Source organism: Oncorhynchus mykiss, chromosome 15 (genome assembly GCF_013265735.2).
Source record: "Oncorhynchus mykiss isolate Arlee chromosome 15, USDA_OmykA_1.1, whole genome shotgun sequence".
Taxonomy (NCBI): Eukaryota; Metazoa; Chordata; class Actinopteri; order Salmoniformes; family Salmonidae; genus Oncorhynchus; species Oncorhynchus mykiss.
This window is the reverse complement of record NC_048579.1, coordinates 29,989,791-30,012,652: the sequence shown is the minus strand read 5'-3', so window position 1 is coordinate 30,012,652 and position 22,862 is coordinate 29,989,791. Positions and strand designations below refer to the sequence as shown.

General features: G+C 44.5%; 1 protein-coding gene across 3 annotated transcripts in view; it reads left to right on the top strand.

The window, feature by feature from the left end:
• Window positions 1-22,862, top strand: part of dlgap1b (discs, large (Drosophila) homolog-associated protein 1b) — a 273,501-nt gene that overhangs the window by 241,151 nt on the left and 9,488 nt on the right. For all 3 annotated transcript variants that reach the window (XM_021563015.2, XM_036944281.1, XM_021563016.2), the window contains exons 7-9: window positions 7,915-8,123; window positions 8,316-8,465; window positions 8,731-8,813. In XM_021563015.2, coding sequence (XP_021418690.2) covers window positions 7,915-8,123; window positions 8,316-8,465; window positions 8,731-8,813 — 442 coding nt within the window. The remainder of the gene's footprint in view (window positions 1-7,914; window positions 8,124-8,315; window positions 8,466-8,730; window positions 8,814-22,862) is intronic.

Genomic DNA, 22,862 nt, shown 5'->3' with positions numbered 1-22,862 from the left:
GGTGGATCAGGGAATCGCCCGCAGCAAGAGCAACATCGTTGATATATACAGAGAAAAGAGTCGGCCCGAGAATTGAACCCTGTGGTACCCCCATAGAGACTGCCAGAGGACCGGACAACATGCCCTCCGATTTGACACACTGAACTCTGTCTGCAAAGTAGTTGGTGAACGAGGCAAGGCAGTCATTAGAAAAACCGAGGCTACTGAGTCTGCCAATAAGAATATGGTGATTGACAGAGTCGAAAGCCTTGGCCAGGTCGATGAAGACTGCTGCACAGTACTGTCTTTTATCGATGCCGGTTATGATATCATTTAGTACCTTGAGCGTGGCTGAGGTGCACCCGTGACCGGCTCGGAAACCGGTACGGTGGGATTCGAGATGGTCAGTGATCTGGGGGGGGGGCAGAGCTGTTGGCCGAGGTTGGAGTAGCCAGGAGGAAGGCATGGCCAGCTGTTGAGGAATGCTTGTTGAAGTTTTTGATTATCATTGATTTATCGGTGGTGACCGTGTTACCTAGCCTCAGTGCAGTGGGCAGCTGGGAGGAGGTGCTCTTGTTCTCCATGGACTTTACAGTGTCCCAGAACTTTTTGGAGTTAGAGCTACAGGATGCAAATTTCTGCTTGAAAAAGCTGGCCTGACTGCGTGTATTGGTTCCTGACTTCCCTGAACAGTTGTATATCACAGGGACTATTTGATGCTATTGCAGTCCGCCACGGGATGTTTTTGTTCTAGTCGAGGGCAGTCAGGTCTGGAGTGAACCAAGGGCTATATCTGTTCTTAGTTCTGCATTTTTTGAACAGAGCATGCTTGTCTAAGATGTTGAGGAAGTTACTTTTAAAGAATGACCAGGCATCCTCAACTGACGGGATGAGGTCAATATCCTTCCAGGATACCCGGGCCAGGTCGATTAGAAAGGCCTACTCACAGAAGTGTTTAAGGGAGCATTTAACAGTGATGAGGGGTGGTCATTTGACCGCGGACCCGTAGCGGATACAGGCAATGCGGCACTAATTGCTGAGATCCTGATTGAAGACAGCAGAGGTGTATTTGGAGGGCAAGTTGGTCAGGATAATGTCGATTAGGGTGCCCATGTTTACGGATTTAGGGTTGTACTTGGTGGGTTCCTTGATGATTTGTGTGAGATTGAGGGCATCTAGCTTAGATTGTAGGACTGCCGGGTGTTAAGCATATCCCAGTTTAGGTCACCTAACAGAACAAACTCTGAAGCTAGATCAATTCACAGATGGTGTCCAGAGCACAGCTGGGAACTGAGGGGGGTCGGTAGCAGGCGGTAACAGTGAGAGACTTATGTCTGGAGAGATTCATTTTTAAAATTAGAAGTTCTAACTGTTTGGGCATTGACCTGGAAAGTATGACAGAACTTTGCAGGCTATCTCTGCAGTAGATTGCAACTCCTTCCCCTTTGGCAGTTCTATCTTGACGGAAAGTGTTATAGTTGGGTATGGAAATCTCAGGATTCAGGCACAACAAGGACATCAGGGTTGGCAGAGTGTGCTAAAGCAGTGAGTAAAACAAGCTTAGGGAGGAGGCTTCTGATGTTGACATGCATGAAACCAAGGATTTTTCAATCACAGAAGTCAACAAATGAGGGTGCCTGGGGACATGCAGGGCCTGGGTTTACCTCCACATCACCCGAGGAACAGAGAAGGAGTAGGATGAGGGTGCGGCTAAAGGCTATCAAAACTAGTCACCTAGAGCATTGGGGACAAGGAATAAAAGGAGCAGATTTATGGGCGTGGTAGAATATATTCAGGGCATAATGTGCAGACAGGGGTATGGTGGGGTGCGGGTACAGCGGAGGTAAGCCCAGGCACTCTGTGATGATAAGAGAGGTTGTATCTCTGGACATGCTGGTTATAATGGGTGAGGTCACCGCATGTGTGGGGGGTGGGTCAAAGGAGGTATCAGAGGTATGAGAAGTGGAACTTGGGGCTCCATTGTAAACTAAAACAATGATAACTAACCTGTACAACAGTATACAAGGCATATTGATATTTGAGAGAGACATACATAACATAACTACACACAGAGCCTGAGTTTGCGGCTGTGGCCAACAGATAAAACATTAATAAACAGAATGGAGTACCGTGATTAATGGACAGTCCAGCAGGCATCAGCTATGTAGCCAAGTGATCATAGTGTCCAGGGGGCAGCAGTAGGTGGAACAGGGAAGCCGCCACTACGCTAGCACGCGGGCGACACAGCGTTTAAAGTTAGTAGCCCGGGGGTGGTAGGGGGGTCTGCTCAGACGGAGGCCGGTGGAAGGCACAGCCGAGTATTTGCGGGGCGCCGCGTCGACAGAGAATCCAAGCCAGATGGCGAAAGAGGTATTATAGAATTTTGTTTGCTAGCCGGGAGATGTGCCTGGCTCACGGCTAACTGGTGCTAGCTTCGTGGCAGTGGCGTTAGCCACTATAGCCAATCGGTAGCAGCGGTGATCCGGTGCCAAGGTCCAGAGTTTACAGCAAGGATCCGGTGGAGTATTGGGCTCTAGCCTTGTATGAGTGGGTTTCGGGTGAACAGCTGAGTAGGCCGGGGGGTGGGCCTCAGGGATAGCTTCGGTACTGGGTGCCTCGGAGGGTGCAAGCTAGCTGTGAAGATTAGAAGTTGTGGCCCAGGGGTTACGGCAGGAATCCGGCGTTGTTGCGGAGAGACAGTCCGATACTGATAGATTGGCGAGTAATATCCAGGCTAAGAACAGGGCTGGTATCTGTGCAGAAGGTAAAAGCCGCTAGCAGTGGCTAACAATGACTAAATAGCTTGTAGCTAATTAGCTGGTTAGCTTCTGGAGGTTCTTGAATGTGTTCTAAAGTTAAAAAATAATAGCGATTCCGTATCACATTGGGTGAGGCAGGTTACTGGAAGGTATAATCGAATTAAAAATCGAAAAGAGATTTTTTTGGGGGGGGGAAATATATACAAAAAATACGAAAAATACAAAAGTACACGAGAGGACGAACAAAACATGACTACACTGCTACGCCATCTTGGATCATCTTGGATGTACTGGGCTGTCCACACTACCCTCTGTAGCGCGTTGCGGTCAAGGGTGGAGCATTTCCCATACCAAGCGGTGATGCAGTCAGTCAATATGCACTCGATGGTGCAGCTGTAGAACTTTTGAGGATCCGAGGGCCCATGCCTAATCTTTTCAGCCTCCTTAGCGGAAGAAGCACTGCCTTGCCCTCTTCACAACTGTGCGGGTGTGTGGACCATGTTAAGTCCTTAGTGATCTGGACACCAAGGAACTTGAAGCTTTCAACCCACTCCACAACAGCCCTGTTGATGTGGATGGGGGGGTGCTCTCCCCTCTTTCTCCTATAGTCCACGACCAGCTCCTTGGTCTTACTGACATTAAGGGAGAGGATGTTGTCCTGGCACCACACTGCTAAGTCTAGGAATTCCTCCCTGTAGACTGACTCATCGCCGTCGGTGATCAGGCCAGCCACTGTCGTATCATCAGCAAACCTGCTGATGGTATTCTAGTCATTCATGGCCACACAGTTGTGGGTGAACAAGAGGTACAGGAGGGAACTAAGCACACACCCCTGAGAGGCCTCTGTGTCATAATTTATCATTGCGTTTGTTCTGTAATTTACCCTCACATCACTGGAACCGCATTGTGTCATATGGACAGCCAAATTGAACTGGGACTCTTGAAGATCAAGTGGCGGGATTGGGATACTCAGATCTGGAAGCTCTTGGTTTATCTCTGTGAGGGATGTATGAAGTTCACTGTGTTCATTAAGTTGCTAAGCACACACACACACACACACACACACACACACACACACACACACACACACACACACACACACACACACACACACACACAACAATAGTTTCAGATGGATGGCGGGGATATCAGTCGCAGGCCAGGAAGTCTGCAGTGTGCCTTGAGGTGGTCATGGCAGATTGAAATGTTTGGCTGCACTGTGTCAACAGCCCTGTGTGTGTGTGTGTGTGTGTGTGTGTGTGTGTGTGTGTGTGTGTGTGTGTGTGTGTGTGTGTGTGTGTGTGTGTGTGTGTGTGTGTGTGTGTGTGTGTGTGTGTGTGTGTGTGTGTGTGTGTGTGTGTGTGTGTGCGCGCGTGTGTGTGTGTAGAGGGGGGCATGTTCAAGCTTCTTTAGCGTGTTTACTTAACCTGTCTCAGCATACACAGCCCAGTCCTCACCTCCTCTCTGTCTGGCCACAGCAGAGCAGTGACAGATAGGAGGGGCATGGCGTTGTCTCCAGTTTCATATCCCTCTTACTGGAGAAACATGAAAACGCAATGTTCTTTAAAGCCTTCTTCACAGTGTGTGTGTGTGTGGGGGGGGGGGGGGGTATAGACTTCTGTTCCCCACAAGAGTAGTAATTAAACCAAAATTTGACCAATTGGGGGCATTTTGTTAGTCCCCACAAGGTCAAATACTATTTCTAGGGAATTTCAGGGTTAAGGTTATAATTAGTGTTAGGGTTATAATTACGTTAAGGGTTAGGGTTAGGAGCTAGAGATAGGGTTAAGAGTTAGCGTTAGGAGTTAGTGTTAGGTTTAAGGTTAGGGTACGGGTTAGGGAAAATAGGATTTTGAATGGGACTGAATTGTGTGTCCCAACAAGGTTAGCTGTGTGTGTGTGTGTGTGTGTGTGTGTGACTGCAGGCGATAGAGCTTCATAAAGACTGACATTCAATCCCCTGAACCTCTGCTCCCTATTCGCCTGGCAAGGCCAAGACCATCGCCTCTCTCTCTATCTGTGTCAGGTCAGTCTGTGTGTCCCAAATGGCAGCCTATTCCCTTTACAGCACACTACTTTTGACCAGAGCCCAATGAGCTGGTCCTATGGGCCCCGGTCAAAAGTAGTGCACTATAAAGGGATTAGGGTGCCATTTGGAACACAAACAGTGTGGGTGGGTGCTTATACTTACTGGTCTGTACTCAGTGACCTTTGTAGAGATTAGCAGTGTTTCAATCATAGACCCATAGAGACATCTGCAAAACATCAGAACTGGGTTAGAAACAACCCAGCACTGAGTAAATAGTGGACAGAACACACATTGGGTTATTTTGACCTACTTAGTTGGGTTGTTTTCTTTGAAGACTGGAGGCATGGATTAGTAGGAGTGTGGCATTCAAATAGTTATTTTTGGCCACCCATGAGAGTAAATGTAATTCCAGTTCTGTTCTGATCACATGTTAAGGTTAATCACTGATACTTTTGAAGGTTTAATGCCTTTGCATATTTCAATGTTGGGATGGTCACCACTTTATTGTTTAAAATTTTATTAAAATGTCCCTTCAATATTTTTTGCACATATATTAATATGTGTGTATGTATATGTATATTAATTATAATATTAACATTTATTGTAATATTATTTTAAGTGGTAACTCTCCCAACAATGGGATATACAAAGGCACCTGAGGAACTCATAATCTTGTAAAAGCTACAAACATGTGATGGCAATAGAACACATTATGAACCAGAATGACATTTACTTTCATGGGTGGCCAAAAATAACAATTTGAAAGCCACGCCCCTACTAAGCCACGCCTCCAGTCTTCTGATCTGACATGGTAGCTCGATTACCCAGCATCAATAAACCAACAACCCAGCTAAGGCTGCTTTCACATAGGAAGCCAAATTCTAATATTATTTTCACTATTTGGTCTTCTGACCAATTAGATCCGCTCTGAAAAGGATCTGATGTGATTGGTTATAAACCAATTAGTTGAAAAAATAGCATAAGTGACTCAAAGTGTCTGGGTCAAAATAAAGTGTGTTCTGTCCAATATTAACCTAAATTGGGTTGTTTTTAAGCCAGCATTTTTTTTGAGTGTAGGATGCTTTCTCACGGGGTGGCTTAAGGCTGTGCTGCACTGTTACAAATTTAACTGGATGGCACAAAAATACTATATATTTCTCTTAATATACAAATTGTGCTACTTATTTTCTTGAACAAGTAGTACAGCGTTAGCTAACACCTGGTAACGTAGTCTTTGGCAACTCTTCCTGTTAGCTACAATAATCTAACCAAAATACAATCTTATAATGTAAGCATCCTTATCTGAAAACTTGTCAAAACTTGACTGTACAGACTCATGGCTGCCTTTGAGGATTAATTCAATCGGGTCTTGACGGGAGGCTTTAAGGTAGCCAGCCCGCCAGCCAGGCAACCCTCTCACCTTTGCTGCGGTAATGTAGCTGTCAAGAGCAGGTGGGAGGGCCCACATAAACATTTTATCTAATGGTTTTCGACACGGCACTCACTCACGCACACACAAACACACACACTCCGTGCGCCGCACTCAGGGTTTGGCAGACAATGGGCACTGTATGCCGCTCCCACCGTACGCTTTAGGATGTTTGTCTTTTTCAGGGATTAAAGGGATCCAGGAAATGATCTCACTGTCCTAGTTTCTGGGACAGGAGTCAGCCAATAACCTAGTTCTGATGGGGACATGTGGAGGAGAAATCAAAGACATAACGCTGCTATGTTCTGTGGTGTTATGTTCTGTGTTTAGTGCCTTGGAAATATTGTGTGTGAACCCTATCCCCTAGTGCACTACTTTTGACCAAGTGCACAATTTTGACCAGGGCCTGGTTGAAAGTATTGCACTGTATAGGGAATAGGGTGCCATTTGATGTGCTCTGTGTGGACTCCCTGCACACTGTGAGACCAGGGCCTGCACAACTGCCAATCTGTCGCTGTAATCGGAGATGGCACTCACTGACAGAGAGAGAGTGATAGAGAGAGAGAACTGATGTATGTATGAGTGTGAGTGATTTTGTGGATCTTGTTTGTTTGAGAATTGATCTTTGCGTCAGGACTTGTTTGCAGTGACACCCTAACTCATTACTCAGTACACGTCTTTGTTTATACACACACACACACACACACACACACACACACACACATACACACGCAGTTGGCCTGTTATGATTACGTAAAGGAGGTCAGGCAATAGAGGAGATCAGGATGGCAGCTTTCAGCCACAATAGACTAGATCCGTAGTTCAAGTGAAGTGACCAACAGACAAACCTTTTTAGTAGTTTAACTAAGCTTTGTTGAAGATGCTCCTAATCTCGATTCTATACTACTTGTTCATTTGACAGCAAGCCTAGCTAATCGTCCTGTGAACTACTCAGTCACTACTGTACTTAATCTCGTTCCCAGGCACTTCCGCACAAAAACTTCCGCCCAAACATGGCCTTCCTTAGCTAATACAAAAAGACCAGGAGAAATTCCGTGCGCATATGCATTGGCTTAATCGGCTTAATCTACCAACCAATCATCTCCCACAACACCTTCCCCCTAACCCTCTTCAACGCCTCGCATCTCAGTGCAAGAGGCATCACTGCAGTACCTGGTTCAAATCCAGGCTGCATCACAACCGGCTATGATTGGGAGTCCCATAGGGCGGCACACAATTGGCCCAGTGTCATCCGGGTTTGGCCGGGGTAGGCCATCATAATAAATAAGAATTTGTTCTTAACTGACTTGCCTAGTTAAATAAAGGTAATAAAAAATAAAGGCCAACTTTCAATAGTTTATATCACAGGCTTAATTGTGCTGTGTGCAATAGCCTGGGGATGAGGTTACTACTGTACTGTACGTACTTGCAAAAATGTACTTGAAAAAAAAAAAAGTAAAAAAAACATTTTTATATATATATGTTTGTTCTCTGACTTTTTGTGTCGTTTTTTAAAACAAATTTTACCCCACATTCCCTCTGCACTGATATTTTTTTGTTTTCATAATTTTGTAGTTTCCTTTGTAGATTTTTAACCACTTTTTCCCATTTCCGCGATGCAGTGTCATCAATATATTTTCTCCATCATTTTGTAGTTCTCTCTGTATATTGTGTAGCGTTCTCTAACCAGGTTTTCCACCTCCTGTCCCCCTCTGCAGTGTCATCATGTATCACCACGTACAAGAAGATGCCTCCGCCGGTACCGCCGCGCACAACCCCGCCCAAGCCCTTTATCTCCATCACGGCCCAGAGCAGCACCGAGTCGGCCCAGGACGCCTACATGGACGGGGGGTCAGGCCCCCGGACCCACATCAGCACCTCCCAGCCCGGCCTGTCCAACTCCAGAGAGAGCATCGACAGTATGAAGGTATATCATATAATAAAGTATATTGTGTATTCTGAAAATATTATAAAACTTAACGGTATGTCAATCATCTGTTTTTGACATTTGTGATTTTATCAGTGTCAATTTGTGTTTTTGTCAAATCAATAAAAAAATAAATACATTTTTTTTAAAACATATTTTATTGTTTATTTTATTATTATTATTATAATAAAGGCCCTGACGGCAGCCATCGAGGCAGCTAATGCCCAGGTCCACGGCCCAGCCAGCCAGCATGTCACCAACAGCACCATCACCGCCACCAACATTGCCTCCACCAACAGCAAGAGAGACACCCTCCGGAAGTGCCTCTCCATAGGGATACAGGTCAGAGAACAGACACAGATATGCCTATGAGCGTATTGACCAAACAATGACTACATGCTGACCACACACTGACCTGTGGTCTGTTCTTAATTGACTTATCTCGGTTAAAACCCAAACTAAAATATTGCGTAATTTGGTCTGATTCTACCATTTTATGTTTACATAGTCTGTCCAGGAGAGATTATAAAAAAATTAAGTAAAAAAAAAAAAAAAGTTTATATAAAAATACAACAACAACAACAAAAAATCTGTATACGGTTTGCAGGTGGATGGACCAGAGGAGGTTGGGGGGACAGAGGAGCACTCCAAATTCCAGTCAGTAGGCATCCAGGTGGAAGAGGAGAGATGGTGAGAAGCGAGAGAGAAAGAGAGAGCGGAGCGTGTGAATGATTTTCTGCCATTCATGGTAGTGTTTATCTTGTATCCTGTTGCAGTCTGCTGGTGTCTCTGCTAGCTGACTGTCCACTCATTGTGCATTCAGTTGGCACCTCTCTCTGACACTCCCCCTCAGGCCTGAGAGCTGTATGTGTATAAATGTGTACCTTCGGGTTGGGCCTAGTGACTATAGGCTGTCGGGTCCACCATCCCACGCCACACCTCACTCCACAACAGCTGCCCCCAGCTCGGAGGAGTTTGGGCATCAGAGCCCCTTGACTAGGGGGCCCATGCATGCAGTGACAGCTGGGGAAGTGGAGGATGTGTTGGAGGGAGGGGATAGGAAGGGAGTGGGGGCAGTTAGTTGACAGCCATCTGTTGCAGCAGCATTTGTGATGTGGCCAGGCCACTTTGCGAGGGGGGGGGGGGGGGGGGGGGGGGGTTCTGGTCATGTACAACCCCAACTCCCCCTTTTCCTGCCCTACACGTAACAGTTCCTATAGGTCCCCTATCTCCCCCTAAACCCTTATACTAAAGCCCCTATAGCGTGCCAATTGACCACCTCATTGGACAACTGCCCTGACCCCTGACTGACTTATACAAGGAACATTTGCATAGGCAGGAAGTCGGGGAACGTTCCTGGTTCCTGGAGTTGTGTTAAAATATGTCACACAGCAGGCAGTTATGTGTCAGTGTGTCTGCCTGCGTAACTCCCATCCACTTAGCACAGTAACCCCTCTGTTAGTCAGAGCTGAGGGGAGATGACCAATTTAGAGACTGCACTAGATGCAGTAATCTGATTTCATACTGTACACAGAACATGTTTAGGAATCAAAGAGCCCAGTCTCAACCTACCAAGGTCATGCACAGGACTGCAGTTTCAGAGTCAGATGCAGAAATCTGGACTGTGTACCAAACGGCAACCTATTACCTATAGTACACTGCATTTGACCAGAGACCTATGGCTGGGCATATTTGCCCGTGTCAAAAGTAGTGCACAACATAAAGAATAGGGTGCCAATTGGGACAAAGTAATCTGGAGTTTTTCCTCAAAGAGCTTTCCTCAGCTGACTAGCCAAGCATTGAAAAGGAGGCACATCTCCAAGCAGCCAAGGAAAACATTAACTCCTGTAGACACTTCCACTAGTCAAGTGGCTCTAGGGTTTAATGTCACACATGTGCCTTCCCTTAGTGCATGTTTGAATTTGTGTGCGTGTGTCTGTGTCTGTGTGTGTCGCAGCCTGTCTGTTCTGGGAGGTCATGGTCTGGGCAGAGTGCCCCTATACACTAGATTCCCAGACGGTGAGAGTGCATCTCTTCTGTGGCCCTACCCCACTCACAGAAAAGGTGTGAGTGTGTGTGTGTGTGTGTGGGGGGGGTCATAACCTCACCTCAGTGTTTGAACTGGGCTTAAGCCTGCCAAACTGAGAGGGAGTGGAGGAGAGCAGTAAAAGAGAGGAACACTACAAACAACCTGGCTGCCTTTCCAAGACATCTGTCAGCTGTCTGCTCAGACAACTCAGACAAAATAACTCAAGTAAATGTCACCCAGTAAAATACTACTTGAGTAAAAGTCTACATTTGTTTTTAAGTAGGTGTAAGTATTAGCAGTATATGTAATTGTTAAATTATACTTAATTATCAAAGATAAAAGTATAAATATTTTCAGATTCCTTTCTAGCAAACTAGAGGACACAATGTTCTTATTTTTATGGAGGGGTAGACGCCCCCCCCCCCCCCCCCCCCCCCCCACTCCAACATTCAGACATCATTTACAAATGAAACATGTGTTTTTAGTAAGTTTGCCAGGTCAGAGACAGTAGGGATGACCAGGGATGTTCTCTTGATAATTGTGTGAATTGGACAATTTTCCTGGCCTGCTAAGTATTCAAAATGTATCGAGTACTTTTTGGTGTCAGGGAAAATGTATGGAGTAGAAAGTACAGTGCATTCAGAAAGTATTCAGACCCCTTCCCTTTGTCCACATAACCTTATTATAAAATGGATTCAATATGTTGTTTTCCTCATCAATCTACACGCAGTACCCCATAAAGACAAAGCAAAAACAGTTTTTTTTTAGAAATGTTAGCAAATTTATTATGAATAAAAAACAGAAATACCTTATTTACATAAGTATTCAGGCCCTTTGCTAAGAGACTTGAAATTGAGCTCAGGTGCATCCTGTTTCCATTGTTTCTACAACTTGATTGGAGTTGACCTGTGGTGAATTAAATTGATTGTACATGATTTGGAAAGGCACACACCTGTCTATATAAGGTCCCACTGTTGACAGTGCATGTCAGATCAACAACCGAGCATTGAGGTCGAAGGAATTGTCCATAGAGCTCAGAGACAGTATTGTGTCGAGGCACAGATCTGGGGAAGGATACAATAAATTCTGCAGCATTGAAGGTCCCAAAGAACACAGTGGTCTCCATCATTCTTAAATGAAAGAATTTTGGAACCACCAAAACTTTTCCTAGAACTGGCCGCCCGGCCAAACTGAGCAATAGAGGGAGAAGGGCCTTGGTCAGGGAGGTGACCAAGAACCCGATGGTCACTCCGACAGAGTGCCAACAGCCCACTTGGAGTTTGCCAAAAGGCACCTAAAAGACTCTTAGTCCATGAGAAACAACATTCTCTGGTCTGATGAAACCAAGGTTGAACTCTTTTTCCTGAATGCCAAACGTCACGTCTGGAGAAAACCTGGCACAATCCCTACAGTGAAGCATGGTGGTGGCAGCATCATGCTGTGGGGATATTTTTCAGTGGCAGGGACTGGGAGACTAGTCAGGATCAAAGGAAATATTAACGGAGCAACATACAGAGAGATCCTTGATGAAAACCTGCTCCAGAGCGCTCAGAACATAGACTGGCGCGAAGGTTCACCATCTAACAGGACAACAACCCTAAACACACAGCCAAGACAACGCAGGAGTGGCTTTGGGACAGGTCTTTGAATGTCTTTGTGGCCCAGCCTGAGCCTGGACTTGAACCCGATCTCTGGAGAGACCTGAAAATAGCTGTGCGGCAATGCTCTGCAGAGATGAATGTGAGAAACTCCCCAAATACAGGTGTGCCAAGCTTGTAGTGTCATACCCAAGAAGACTCGAGGCTGTAAATGCTGCCAAAGGTGCTTCAACAAAGTACTGATTAAAGGGTCTGAATACTTAAGTAAATGTGATACATTTTTTATACATTTGCAAAAATTCTAAAAACCTGTTTTTGCTTTGTCATTATGGGGTATTGTGTATAGATTGATGAGGATTTTCTTTTCATTTCATCAATTTTAGAATAAGGCCAGTGGTTTAAAGTACTTAAGAAAAAATACTTTAAAGTACCACTTAAGTTGTTTTTTGGGGTGTCTATTCTTTACTTTACCATGTATATTTTTGACTAATTTTACTTTTACTTCACTACATTCCTAAATAAAATAATGTACATTTTACTCCATACATTTCCCTGACACCCAAAAGTACTTGTTACATTTTGAATGCTTAGCAGGACAAGAAAATTGTGAATGCACACACTTATCAAGAGAACATCCCTTGTCATCCCTACTGCCTCTGATCTGGCGGACTCACGAAACACACATGCTTTGATTTTAAATGCTTTTGGAGTGTGCCCCTGACTATCCGTGAATTGAAAAATGAAAAGAAGGGGCCTCCCGGGTGGCGCAGTGGTTAAGGGCGCTGTACTGCAGCGTCAGCTGTGCCATCAGAGTCCCTGGGTTCGTGTCATAACCGGCCGCGACCGGGAGGTCCGTGGGGCGACGCACAATTGGCCTAGCGTCGCCCGGGTTAGGGAGGGCTTGGTCGGTAGGGGTGTCCTTGTCTCATCGCGCACCAGCGACTCATGTGGCAGACTGGGCGCAGTGTGCGCTAACCAAGGTGGCCAGGTGCACGGTGTTTCCTCCGGCGCATTGGTGCGGCTGGCTTCCGGGTTGGATGTGTGCTGTGTTAAGAAGCAGTGCGGCTTGGTTGGGTTGTGTATCGGAGGACGCATGACTTTCAACCTTCGTCTCTCCCGAGCCCGTACGGGAGTTGTAGCGATGTGACAAGATAGTAGCTACTACAACAATTGGATACCACGAAATTGGGGAGAAAAAGGGGTAAAATTCAAAAATAATAAAAAAATGAAAAGAAAATGGTACCGTCTGGTTTGGAATTAGAAATTATTATTATTATTATTATTATTATTATTTATACTTTTTATACTTAAGTACATTTAAAAACAAATTCTTCTAGATTTTTACTCAAGTAGTATTTCACTGGGTGACTTTTACTTGAGTCATTTTCTTTGAAAGTATCTTTAGTTTTTCTCAAGTATGACAATTGGGTACGTTTTCCATCACTGAATAAGAGTGTAACATAATCAAATGTGTAAAAAGTCAATTGTGAATGCACACACATTATTCTCTTTAAGAATGTAGTGGAGTAAAAATACAAGTTGTCAAAAATATAAATAGTAAAGTACAGATACCTCTAAAAACTCCTTAACTTCTTGGCGCACCCATCCAGTTAGCGGGATCATTTTCGTCAACATCCGCTGAATTGCAGAGCGCCAAATTCAATATAGCAAAACACAGCTTAGCTTGTTGTTAATCCACCTGGCGTGTCAGATTTCAAAAAAGCTTTAGAGCAAAAGCTATCCAAGAGTTTATGTTAGGACATCTCTCTCAGCAGATAAAACATTACAAACAGCTAGCAGCAAAGTAGATTGGTCACAAAAGTCAGAAAAGCAATAAAATGAATCACTCACCTTTGATGATCTTCGGATGTTTGCACTCACGAGACTCCCAGTTACACAATAAATGTTCCTTTTGTTCGATAAAGATTGTTTTTATATCCAAAAACCTACATTTGGTTGGCACGTTTTGTTCAGAAATCCACAGGCTCGAGCGGTCACGACGGGGCAGACAAAAATTCCAAATAGTGTCCGTAAAGTTCGTAGAAACATGTCAAACGTTTTTATAATCAATCCTCAGGTTGTTTTTACAATAAATAATCGATAATATTTCAACCGGACCGTAGTTTTTCAATAGGAGAGAGAGAGAAAATGTATGCTCCAAGCTGTTGCGCATGCAAAACTCTGCTGGCACCCAGCCATCCATTGACGTGATGTGATCCTTCTTCCTCATTTTTCAGAATAAAAGCCTGAAATGACGTCTAAAGACTGTTCACACCACGTGGAAGCCATAGGGAAAGGAATCTGGTTGTCCCTTTAAATGGAGGGAGGCATGCAATGGAACAGGGAGATTCGTTTCTCTTAGGCACTTCCTTGTTGGATTTTCCTCAGGTTTTCGCCTGCAATATCAGTTCTGTTATACTCACAGACAATATTTTGACAGTTTTGGAACCTTTAGAGTGTTTTCCATCCTAATCTGACAACTATATGCATATTCTAGATTCTGGGCCTGAGAAATAGGCAGTTTCATTTTGGTACATTTTTCATCCAAACATCAAAATACTGCCCTCTACACTAAAACAGGTTAATAAGTAATACTTTTAAAATATTAATGACTGAAGTACTTAACACAGCCGAATACAGCACTACCCATTTTAATCTAACTTCAAATCCTCATTCAAACAGCAACTACTCTACAGAGATGTTCCGACTTATGTCATGACCCCACACATTCCATATGGTCAACTCATGGCAGCAAATGGGGTAGGTGAAGGTTGGATTTTTTTTTTCCACAGCTGGCTTTGCAGTCAATAGTGGTCCTAGTTTTCAAATCATATTGTCCTCAACCCACTTTGACCGCCTTGAAAAGTCAGAGCCAGTCAGACCTTCTACTGCTTTATGGTCCTGTCAAAGAGGACAAAGGGACAGAAAAATGGATTGCGACTCTAATGGAACCCTATTCCCTACATAGTGCACAATTTTGACCAGGACCCATAGATCTCTGTTCAAAAGGCTCTGGTCAAAAGTAGTGCACTATAAAAGGTGCCATTTGGGATACACATATGACATGCAGGATCCATTAATATGCCTGGGACTCCTAGCGATCCCTCCTACTGATACGTTTCAGTTCTTAGTGCTAAGCATTTTACGTTTTGACACAAAACTGGGATTGGGCTTATCCAGAATTAGCCCGGAACAAACTAGGGGCTAAGAGAAGAATACAATACAATATACAAGTTCCACTGTAGCCACAATCCAGACTGACAGTCATCCAGTCTTTTACCCCAATTGGCGAGCAGAGCAGAGTAGAGCAGAACAGAGTAGCGCAGAGCAGAACCGAGCACAACAGAGCGGAGCGGAACAGAGCAGAGTAGAATACAACAGAGCAGAGCAGGCCGCCCTTAACCCCTGAAGTAATTTACAAGGCCCTGTGAAGGACTCCACCTTACTGCACTGTAAAAATAACCTGTGTTGCTTTTGTCTTCTTTCCCTACTGCCACCCTCTCTCTCACTCTCCCTTCCTCCCTCTTTCCTTACTCCACCCCTCCCGCGCTCTCTCTCGCTTCCTTCTCTCACTCTTCCCTTCTCTCTTTTTTCTCTGTCCCTGTCACTCCCTCATCTCATTCCCTACTCCACCCCCCCCCCCCCCCCCCTCTCTCTCTCTCTCTCACGCGCGCGCTTGTGTTTGGCCTTGCCCCTCTCTGCCCTGACACAGACAGGAAGTTGCTAGGAGGGAGCTGCTATAAAGCAGCCTGAGATCATTATGACTACACACCTGATCAGAGCACAGTTACTCTTTAACAGCTGCGAGCACACACACACACACATGCGCTGGTAGCCCTCCACTGTGAGTGTGTTTGTTCTCTCCTGCTCCTCTCCCCCTCTTGCTCTCTGTTCATGAAAGAAGTGAGATTAATGGAGCAGAGGAGGTATAGATAAATGGGTGAAGTGGAGGAGGAGGAACTGGCCAGAGATGGGGTGAGGCTGATGGATGGAGCGACTTCAGGGTCTGTGTGTGTGTGTCACCCTGTGAGCAGGTCATGTCAGAAAGAGAGAGCGAGAGAATGATTTTCTGTCATTCATGTCAGCAGGGCTGTGGCTGTCACAAAATGTTGTCAACCAGTGATTGTCAAGTAAATAATTGCCGGTCCCACTGTAATTGACAGAAATTAACATTAACATATTAAGCATCTCCTGGCTCCACACACAGCCTACAAGCCACTGATGCAGACCTTTGGAACATCTACATTAAGAACAAATCTAATAAATCCATGAAATATAACCTACACATTCACAATAAATCCATTATTTATTTTAGACAGGTTTAAAGAGACATGATATGAAGAAAATGTTGTCTATTTCAGATTAACAGGATAGCATACTCTGAGTTGTCCTTATGTTAGGTCCTGATCAGGCTATGCCATATGGCTGTGGGCTGTTCATTTAGCAGACAAGATTTGCTTATAATTCCGTGGCATTATTTTATAGTATGAAGAATACAATTGAACAAAGCTGAATAAAATAGAAAGGATATTTCTCCAAGCGATTTGAGGTGTGCACATGCGGTTAACAAAGAAATAGGTTGTAACGCTCGTCTGATGAAGAAGGAGTGGACCAAAGCGCAGCATGGTACGTGTTCATGACATTTATTCAAATCTGAACACTAGAACAAAAATGAGAAACGAGCAGTTCTGTAAGGTAACTAAAACTATACAGAAAACAACTACCCACAAACTTGGTTGGGAAAAAGGCTACCTAAGTATGATTCTCAATCAGAGACAACGATAGACAGCTGCCTCTGATTGAGAACCACACCCAGCCAAACACAAAGAAATAGAAAACATAGAAAGAAAGAAACTAGAATGCCCACCCTAACCAAAATAGAGAATAAAAGCCTCTCTATGGCCAGGGCGTTACATAGGTAGTCCTATATGCTTAATTTAGAGTTATTAATGTAACTTTAGCTGTTCTACAAACGTTGGGCTACATGTTTTGAATTTTAATACTTTGTAAGGCTGCATGATGCAACTAATGATGATTTGAAAAAAGTTGCTTTGTTTAGGTTTTTTTTGCGCAGACTGTACATATTTCATGAGTCTCTCATTCACAATTTGACAAGCACTTGAAGATGAAGATGGTGCCGACAGATATGGCAGCTTTGCTTCTGGCTCCTAAAAAACTTTGCAGAATTTTTGTTTTTTGGTGTGTTATTTCTTACATTACTAGCCCAGATTTTTTTTGTGTTATTACATACAGCCGGAAATAACTTTGGGATATCACAGTGGCGGTAACCCACCAGCATTATGACCAGGAATACAACTTTCCAAAATTGGATACTTATTCCAGAGCCTGCTCCAAAACACCGCCAGCGGAGAAGAGGTATTCGGAGTGGACTTCTAGTTCCACTCAGGAGGCGTGCACACCATCCACCGCTTCAGAGTATATTGCTCGCTATTGTTCAGTCTCTGGATAAAAAGGAAACTAGCTCAGGGCAAGGCTCTCCTTCCAGAGAGACATCAGGGATTGTAACATACTCACGTTTCACGGAAACATGGCTCTGTTAGGATATACTGTCTGAGTCCGTGCAGCCAGTTAGGTTCTTAGTTCATTGCGTTGACAGGAATAAAGATCTCTCCAGAAAGGAGAAGGGTGATGGTGTATGTTTCATGATTAACTACTCATGGTGTGATTGTGATAACATACAGAAACTCCTTTCGTTCACCCGACTTAGAATTCCTCACAATCAAATGCCGACCGTATTACCTCCCAAGAGAATTCTCTTCGGTTATAGTCACAGCCGTGTATATTCCCCCTCAAGCTGATATCACGACGGCCCTCAAAGAACTATAATGGATTTTATACTAATTGGAAACCACATATTCTGAAGCTGCATCTATTGTAGCTGGGGATTTTAACAGCAAATTTGAGGGAAACACTACAAAGTTCTCCCAGCACATCGACTGTAGTAATCGTGCTGGTAAAACATTGGACCACTGCTACTCAACTTTTTGAAATGCCTACAAGGACCTTCCCCGCCCTCCCTTCGGCAAATCTGATCACAACTCCATTTTTTTCCGCCCTTCCTATACAGTGGCTTCCGAAAGTATTCAGCCACTTGGCATTTTTCCTATGATGTTGCATTACAACCTGGAATTAAAATAGATGTTTGGAGGGTGTGTATCATTTGATTTAAACAACATGTCTACCACTTTGAAGATGCAAAACATTTTTTATTGTGAAACAAACAAGAAATAAGACAAACAAACAGAACATTTGAGTGTGCATAACTATACACCCCCCCAAAGACAATACTTTGTAGAGCCACCTTTTGCAGCAATTACAGCTGCAAGTGTCTTGGGGTATGTCTCTATAAGCTTGGCACATCTAGCCACAGGGATTTTTGCCCATTCTTCAAGGCAAAACTGCTCCAGCTCCTTCAAGTTGGATGGGTTCCCCTGGTGTACAGCAATCTTTAAGTAATACCACAGATTCTGAATTCGATTGAGGTCTGGGCTTTGACTAGGCCATTCCAAGACATTTAAATGTTTCCCCAAAAACCACTCAAGTGTTGTTTTAGCAGTATGCTTAGGGTCATTATCCTGCTGGAAGGTGAAACTCAGTCCCAGTCTCAAATCTGTGGAAGACTGCAACAGGTTTCCCTCAAGAATTTCACTGTATTTAGCGCCATCCATCATTCCTTGAATTCTGACCAGTTTCCCAGTCCCTGCCGATGAAAAACATCCAAACAGCCTGATGCTGCCACCATGCTTCACTGTGGGGTTTCACCAGACATAGCGTTTTCCTTGATGGTCAAAAAGCAAAATTTTAATCTCATCTGACCAGAGTACCTTCTTCAATATGTTTGGAGAGTCTCCCACATGCCTTTTGGCGAACACCAAACTTATTTGGTTTGCTTATTTCTTTCTTTAAACAATGGCTTTTTTCTGGCCACTCTTTCGTAAAGCCCATCTCTGTGGAGTGTACGGCTTAAAGTGGTCCTATGGACAGATACTCCAATCTCTGCTGTGAAGCTTTGCGGCTCCTTCAGGGTTATCTTTGGTGTCTCTCTGATTAAAGCCCTCCTTGCCTGGTCTGTGAGTTTTGGTTGGGCAGCCTTCTCTTGGCAGGTTTGCTGTGGTGTCAAATTCTTTCCTTTTTTAATAATGGATATAATTGTGCTCTGTGGGAAGTTTCTGATATTTTTTTATAAGCCAACCCTCATCTGTAATTCTCCACAACTTTGTCCCTGACCTGTCTGGAGAGCTCCTTGGTCTCATTGGTCTTGCTTGGTGGTGCCCCTTGCTTAGTGGTGTTGCAGACTCTGCAGCCTTTCAGAACAGGTGTATTTATACTGAGATCATGTGACACTTAGATTGCAAACAGGTGGACTTAATTATGTGACTTCTGAAGGTAATTGGTTGCACCAGGGGCTTCATAGCAAAGGGGGTGAATACATACAGTGGGGCAAAAAAGTATTTAGTCAGCCACCAATTGTGCAAGTTCTCCCACTTAAAAAGATGAAAGGCCTGTAATTTCCACCATAGGTACACTTCAACTATGACGGTCAAAATTAGAAAAAAAATCCTGAAAATCACATTGTAGGATTTTTAATGAATTTATTTGCAAATGATGGTGGAAAATAAGTATTTGGTCAATAACAAAAGTTTATCTCAATACTTTGTTATATACCCTTTGTTGGCAATGACAGAGGTCAAACGTTTTCTGTAAGTCTTCACAAGGTTTTCACACGCTGTTGCTGGTATTTTTGCCCATTCCTCCATGCATATTTCCTCTAGAGCAGTGATGTTTTGGGGCTGTTGCTGGGCAACACGGACTTTCAACTCCCTCCAAAGATTTTCTATGGGGTTGAGATCTGGAGACTGGCTAGGCCACTCCAGGACCTTGAAATGCTTCTTACGAAGCCACTCCTTCGTTGCCCGAGCGGTGTGTTTGGGATCATTGTCATGCTGAAAGACCCAGCCACGTTTCATCTTTAATGCCCTTGCTGATGGAAGGAGGTTTTCACTCAAAATATCACAATACATGGCCCCATTCTTTCATTCTTTCCTTTACACGGATCAGTCGTCCTGGTCCCTTTGCAGAAAAACAGCCCCAAAGCATGATGTTTCCACCCCCATGCTTCACAGTAGGTATGGTGTTCATTTATGCACTCAGCATTCTTTGTCCTCCAAACACGACGAGTTGAGTTTTTACCAAAAAGTTATATTTTGGTTTCATCTGACCATATGACATTCTCCCAATCTTCTTCTTCTTCAGCATCCAAATGCTCTCTAGCAAACTTCAGACGGGCCTGGACATGTACTGGCTTAAGCAGGGGGACACGTCTGGCACTGCAGGATTTGAGTCCCTGGCGGCGTAGTGTGTTACTGATGGTAGGCTTTGTTACTTTTGTCCCAGCTCTCTGCAGGTCATTCACTAGGTCCCCCCGTGTGGTTCTTGGATTTTTTGCTTATCGTTCTTGTGATCATTTTGACCCCACGGGGTGAGATCTCTCCCAGATCGAGGGAGATTATCAGTGGTCTTGTATGTCTTCCATTTCCTAATAATTGCTCCCACAGTTGATTTCTTCAAACCAAGCTGCTTACCTATTGCAGATTCAGTCTTCCCAGCCTGGTGCAGGTCTACAATTTTGTTTCTGGTGTCCTTTGACAGCTCTTTGGTCTTGGCCATAGTGGAGTTTGGAGTGTGACTGATTGAGGTTGTGGACAGGTGTCTTTTATACTGATAACAAGTTCAAACAGGTGCCATTAATACAAGTAACGAGTGGAGGACAGAGGAGCCTCTTAAAGAAGTTGTTACAGGTCTGTGAGAGCCAGAAATCTTTCTTGTTTGTAGGTGACCAAATACTTATTTTCCACCATAATTTGCAAATAAATTCATTAAAAATCAATGTGATTATCTGGATTTTTTTTCCTCATTTTGTCTGTCATAGTTGAAGTGTACCTATGATGAAAATTACAGGCTTCCCTCATCTTTTTAAGTGGGAGAACTTGCACAATTGGTGGCTGACTAAATACTTTTTTGCCCCATTATGTATGCACCACTTTTACGTTTTTTTGTGTTTTTTTATTTATTTTACCCCTTTTTCTCCCCAATTCCGTGGTATCCAATTGTTTAGTAGCTACTATCTTGTCTCATCGCTACAACTCCCGTACGGGCCCGGGAGAGACGAAGGTTGAAAGTCATGCGTCCTCCGATACACAACCCAACCAAGCCGCACTGCTTCTTAACACAGCGTGCATCCAACCCGAAGCCAGCCGCACCAATGTGTCGGAGGAAACACCGTGCACCTGGCAACCTTGGTTAGCCCGCCACAGGAGTCGCTGGTGCGCGATGAGACAAGGATATCCCTACCGGCCAACCCCTCCCAACCCGGACGACGCTAGGCCAATTGTGCATCTCCCCACGGACCTCCCAGTCGCGGCCGGTTACGACAGAGCCTGGGCGCGAACATAGGGTCTCTGGTGGCACAGTTGGCGCTGCAGTACAGTGCCCTTAACCACTGCGCCACCCGGGAGGCCCCACAAAAAATAAATTTTGTTAATTTCACTTCTCCAATTTGGACTATTTCGTGTATGTCCATTACTTGAAATTTAAATAAAAATCATTTTAAAACAGCTTGTAATGAAAGAAAATAGGAAAAACGCCAAGGGGGTGAATACTTTTGCACAGTACTGTAGGCAGAAACTCAAACAGGAAGTACCCGTGCTAAGGTCTATTCAAGCTGGTCTGAGCAAACGGAATCCATGCTTCAAGATTGTTTTAATCATGCAGACTGGGATATGTTCCGGGTAGCCTCTGAGAATAACATTGACGAATACTCGAATACGGTGACTGAGTTTATCAGGAAGTGTAAGGAGATATGGTACCTGCTGTGACTATTAAAACCTACCCAAACCAGACACTGTGGATAGATGGCAGCATTCGTGCAAAACTTAAAGCACGACCCACCGCATTTAACCATGGCAAGGTGACTGGGAACATGTCCGAATACCAGCAGTGTTGCTATTCCCTCCGTAAGGCAATCAAACAGGCAAAACGTCAGTACAGGGACAAAGTGGAGTCGCAATTCAACGGCTAAGACACAAGACGAATGTGACAAGGTCTACAGACAATCACGGACTACAAAGGGAAAACCAGCCACGTCGCGGACGCCGACGTCTTGTGCTTCCGTACTTACTAAACACCTTCTTCGCCCGCTTTGAGGATAACACAGTGCCACCGACGCGGCCCGCAACAAAGGACTATAGGCTCTCCTTCTCCACGGCCGACGTGAGTAAGACATTTAAGCGAGTTAACCCTCGAAAGGCTGCCGGCCCAGACGGCATCCCTAGCCGTGTACCCAGAGCATGTGCAGACCAGTAATCAGGCCTACTACACGTGGAATTTGACTGCCCTACAGTGTTTAGTGTTAGTGTTTATCTTGCATCCTGTTGTAGTCTGCTGGTGTCCTTGGCTGCTGTCTGTCCACTCATTGTGCATTCAGTTGGTACCTCTCTCTCTAACACTCCCCTCCTCTGGCAAGCCGCGTGTGCGTGCGTGCGTCCATGTGCATATTTTGAAAAGTTGTTATTTACTACAGTATACTACAACATTCTATACTAAGTAGTACACATGATCGAGGGATACAACAGGGTGTAGTATAGTATAGAACAGTTTACTACAGAATTCTATAGTAAGTGTTGTAGTATTTTATAGTAAACTGTAGTAAAAAATGGCGTGTGAGAGAGAGCATGTGAATGATTTTCTGTCATTTATCTGTTTATCTTGTATCCTGTTGTAGTCTGCTGGTGTCCTCTGGTTGCTGGCTGTCCACTAATTGTACATTTAGTTGGCACTTCTCTCTAGCAGTGTGTGTGTGCAAGTGTGTGTGTGTGTGTGTGTGTGTGTGTGCACGCGCGCGCGCATGTGTGTGCGTGCCCATCTGTGTATTTTGAAAAGATGTTATCTGTGTGCAAGTGTGTGACTTTGTGGCTGTGTGTTGGCACTTTGCTCTGCGAGACTTGGCAAGAGGAGTCTTACAGAGGCACAAAGCCTCTCAGGCTAAATCAAAGCTGCACCCCAAGCTGTACAGCAGGGCCCTGAGGGTGGGTG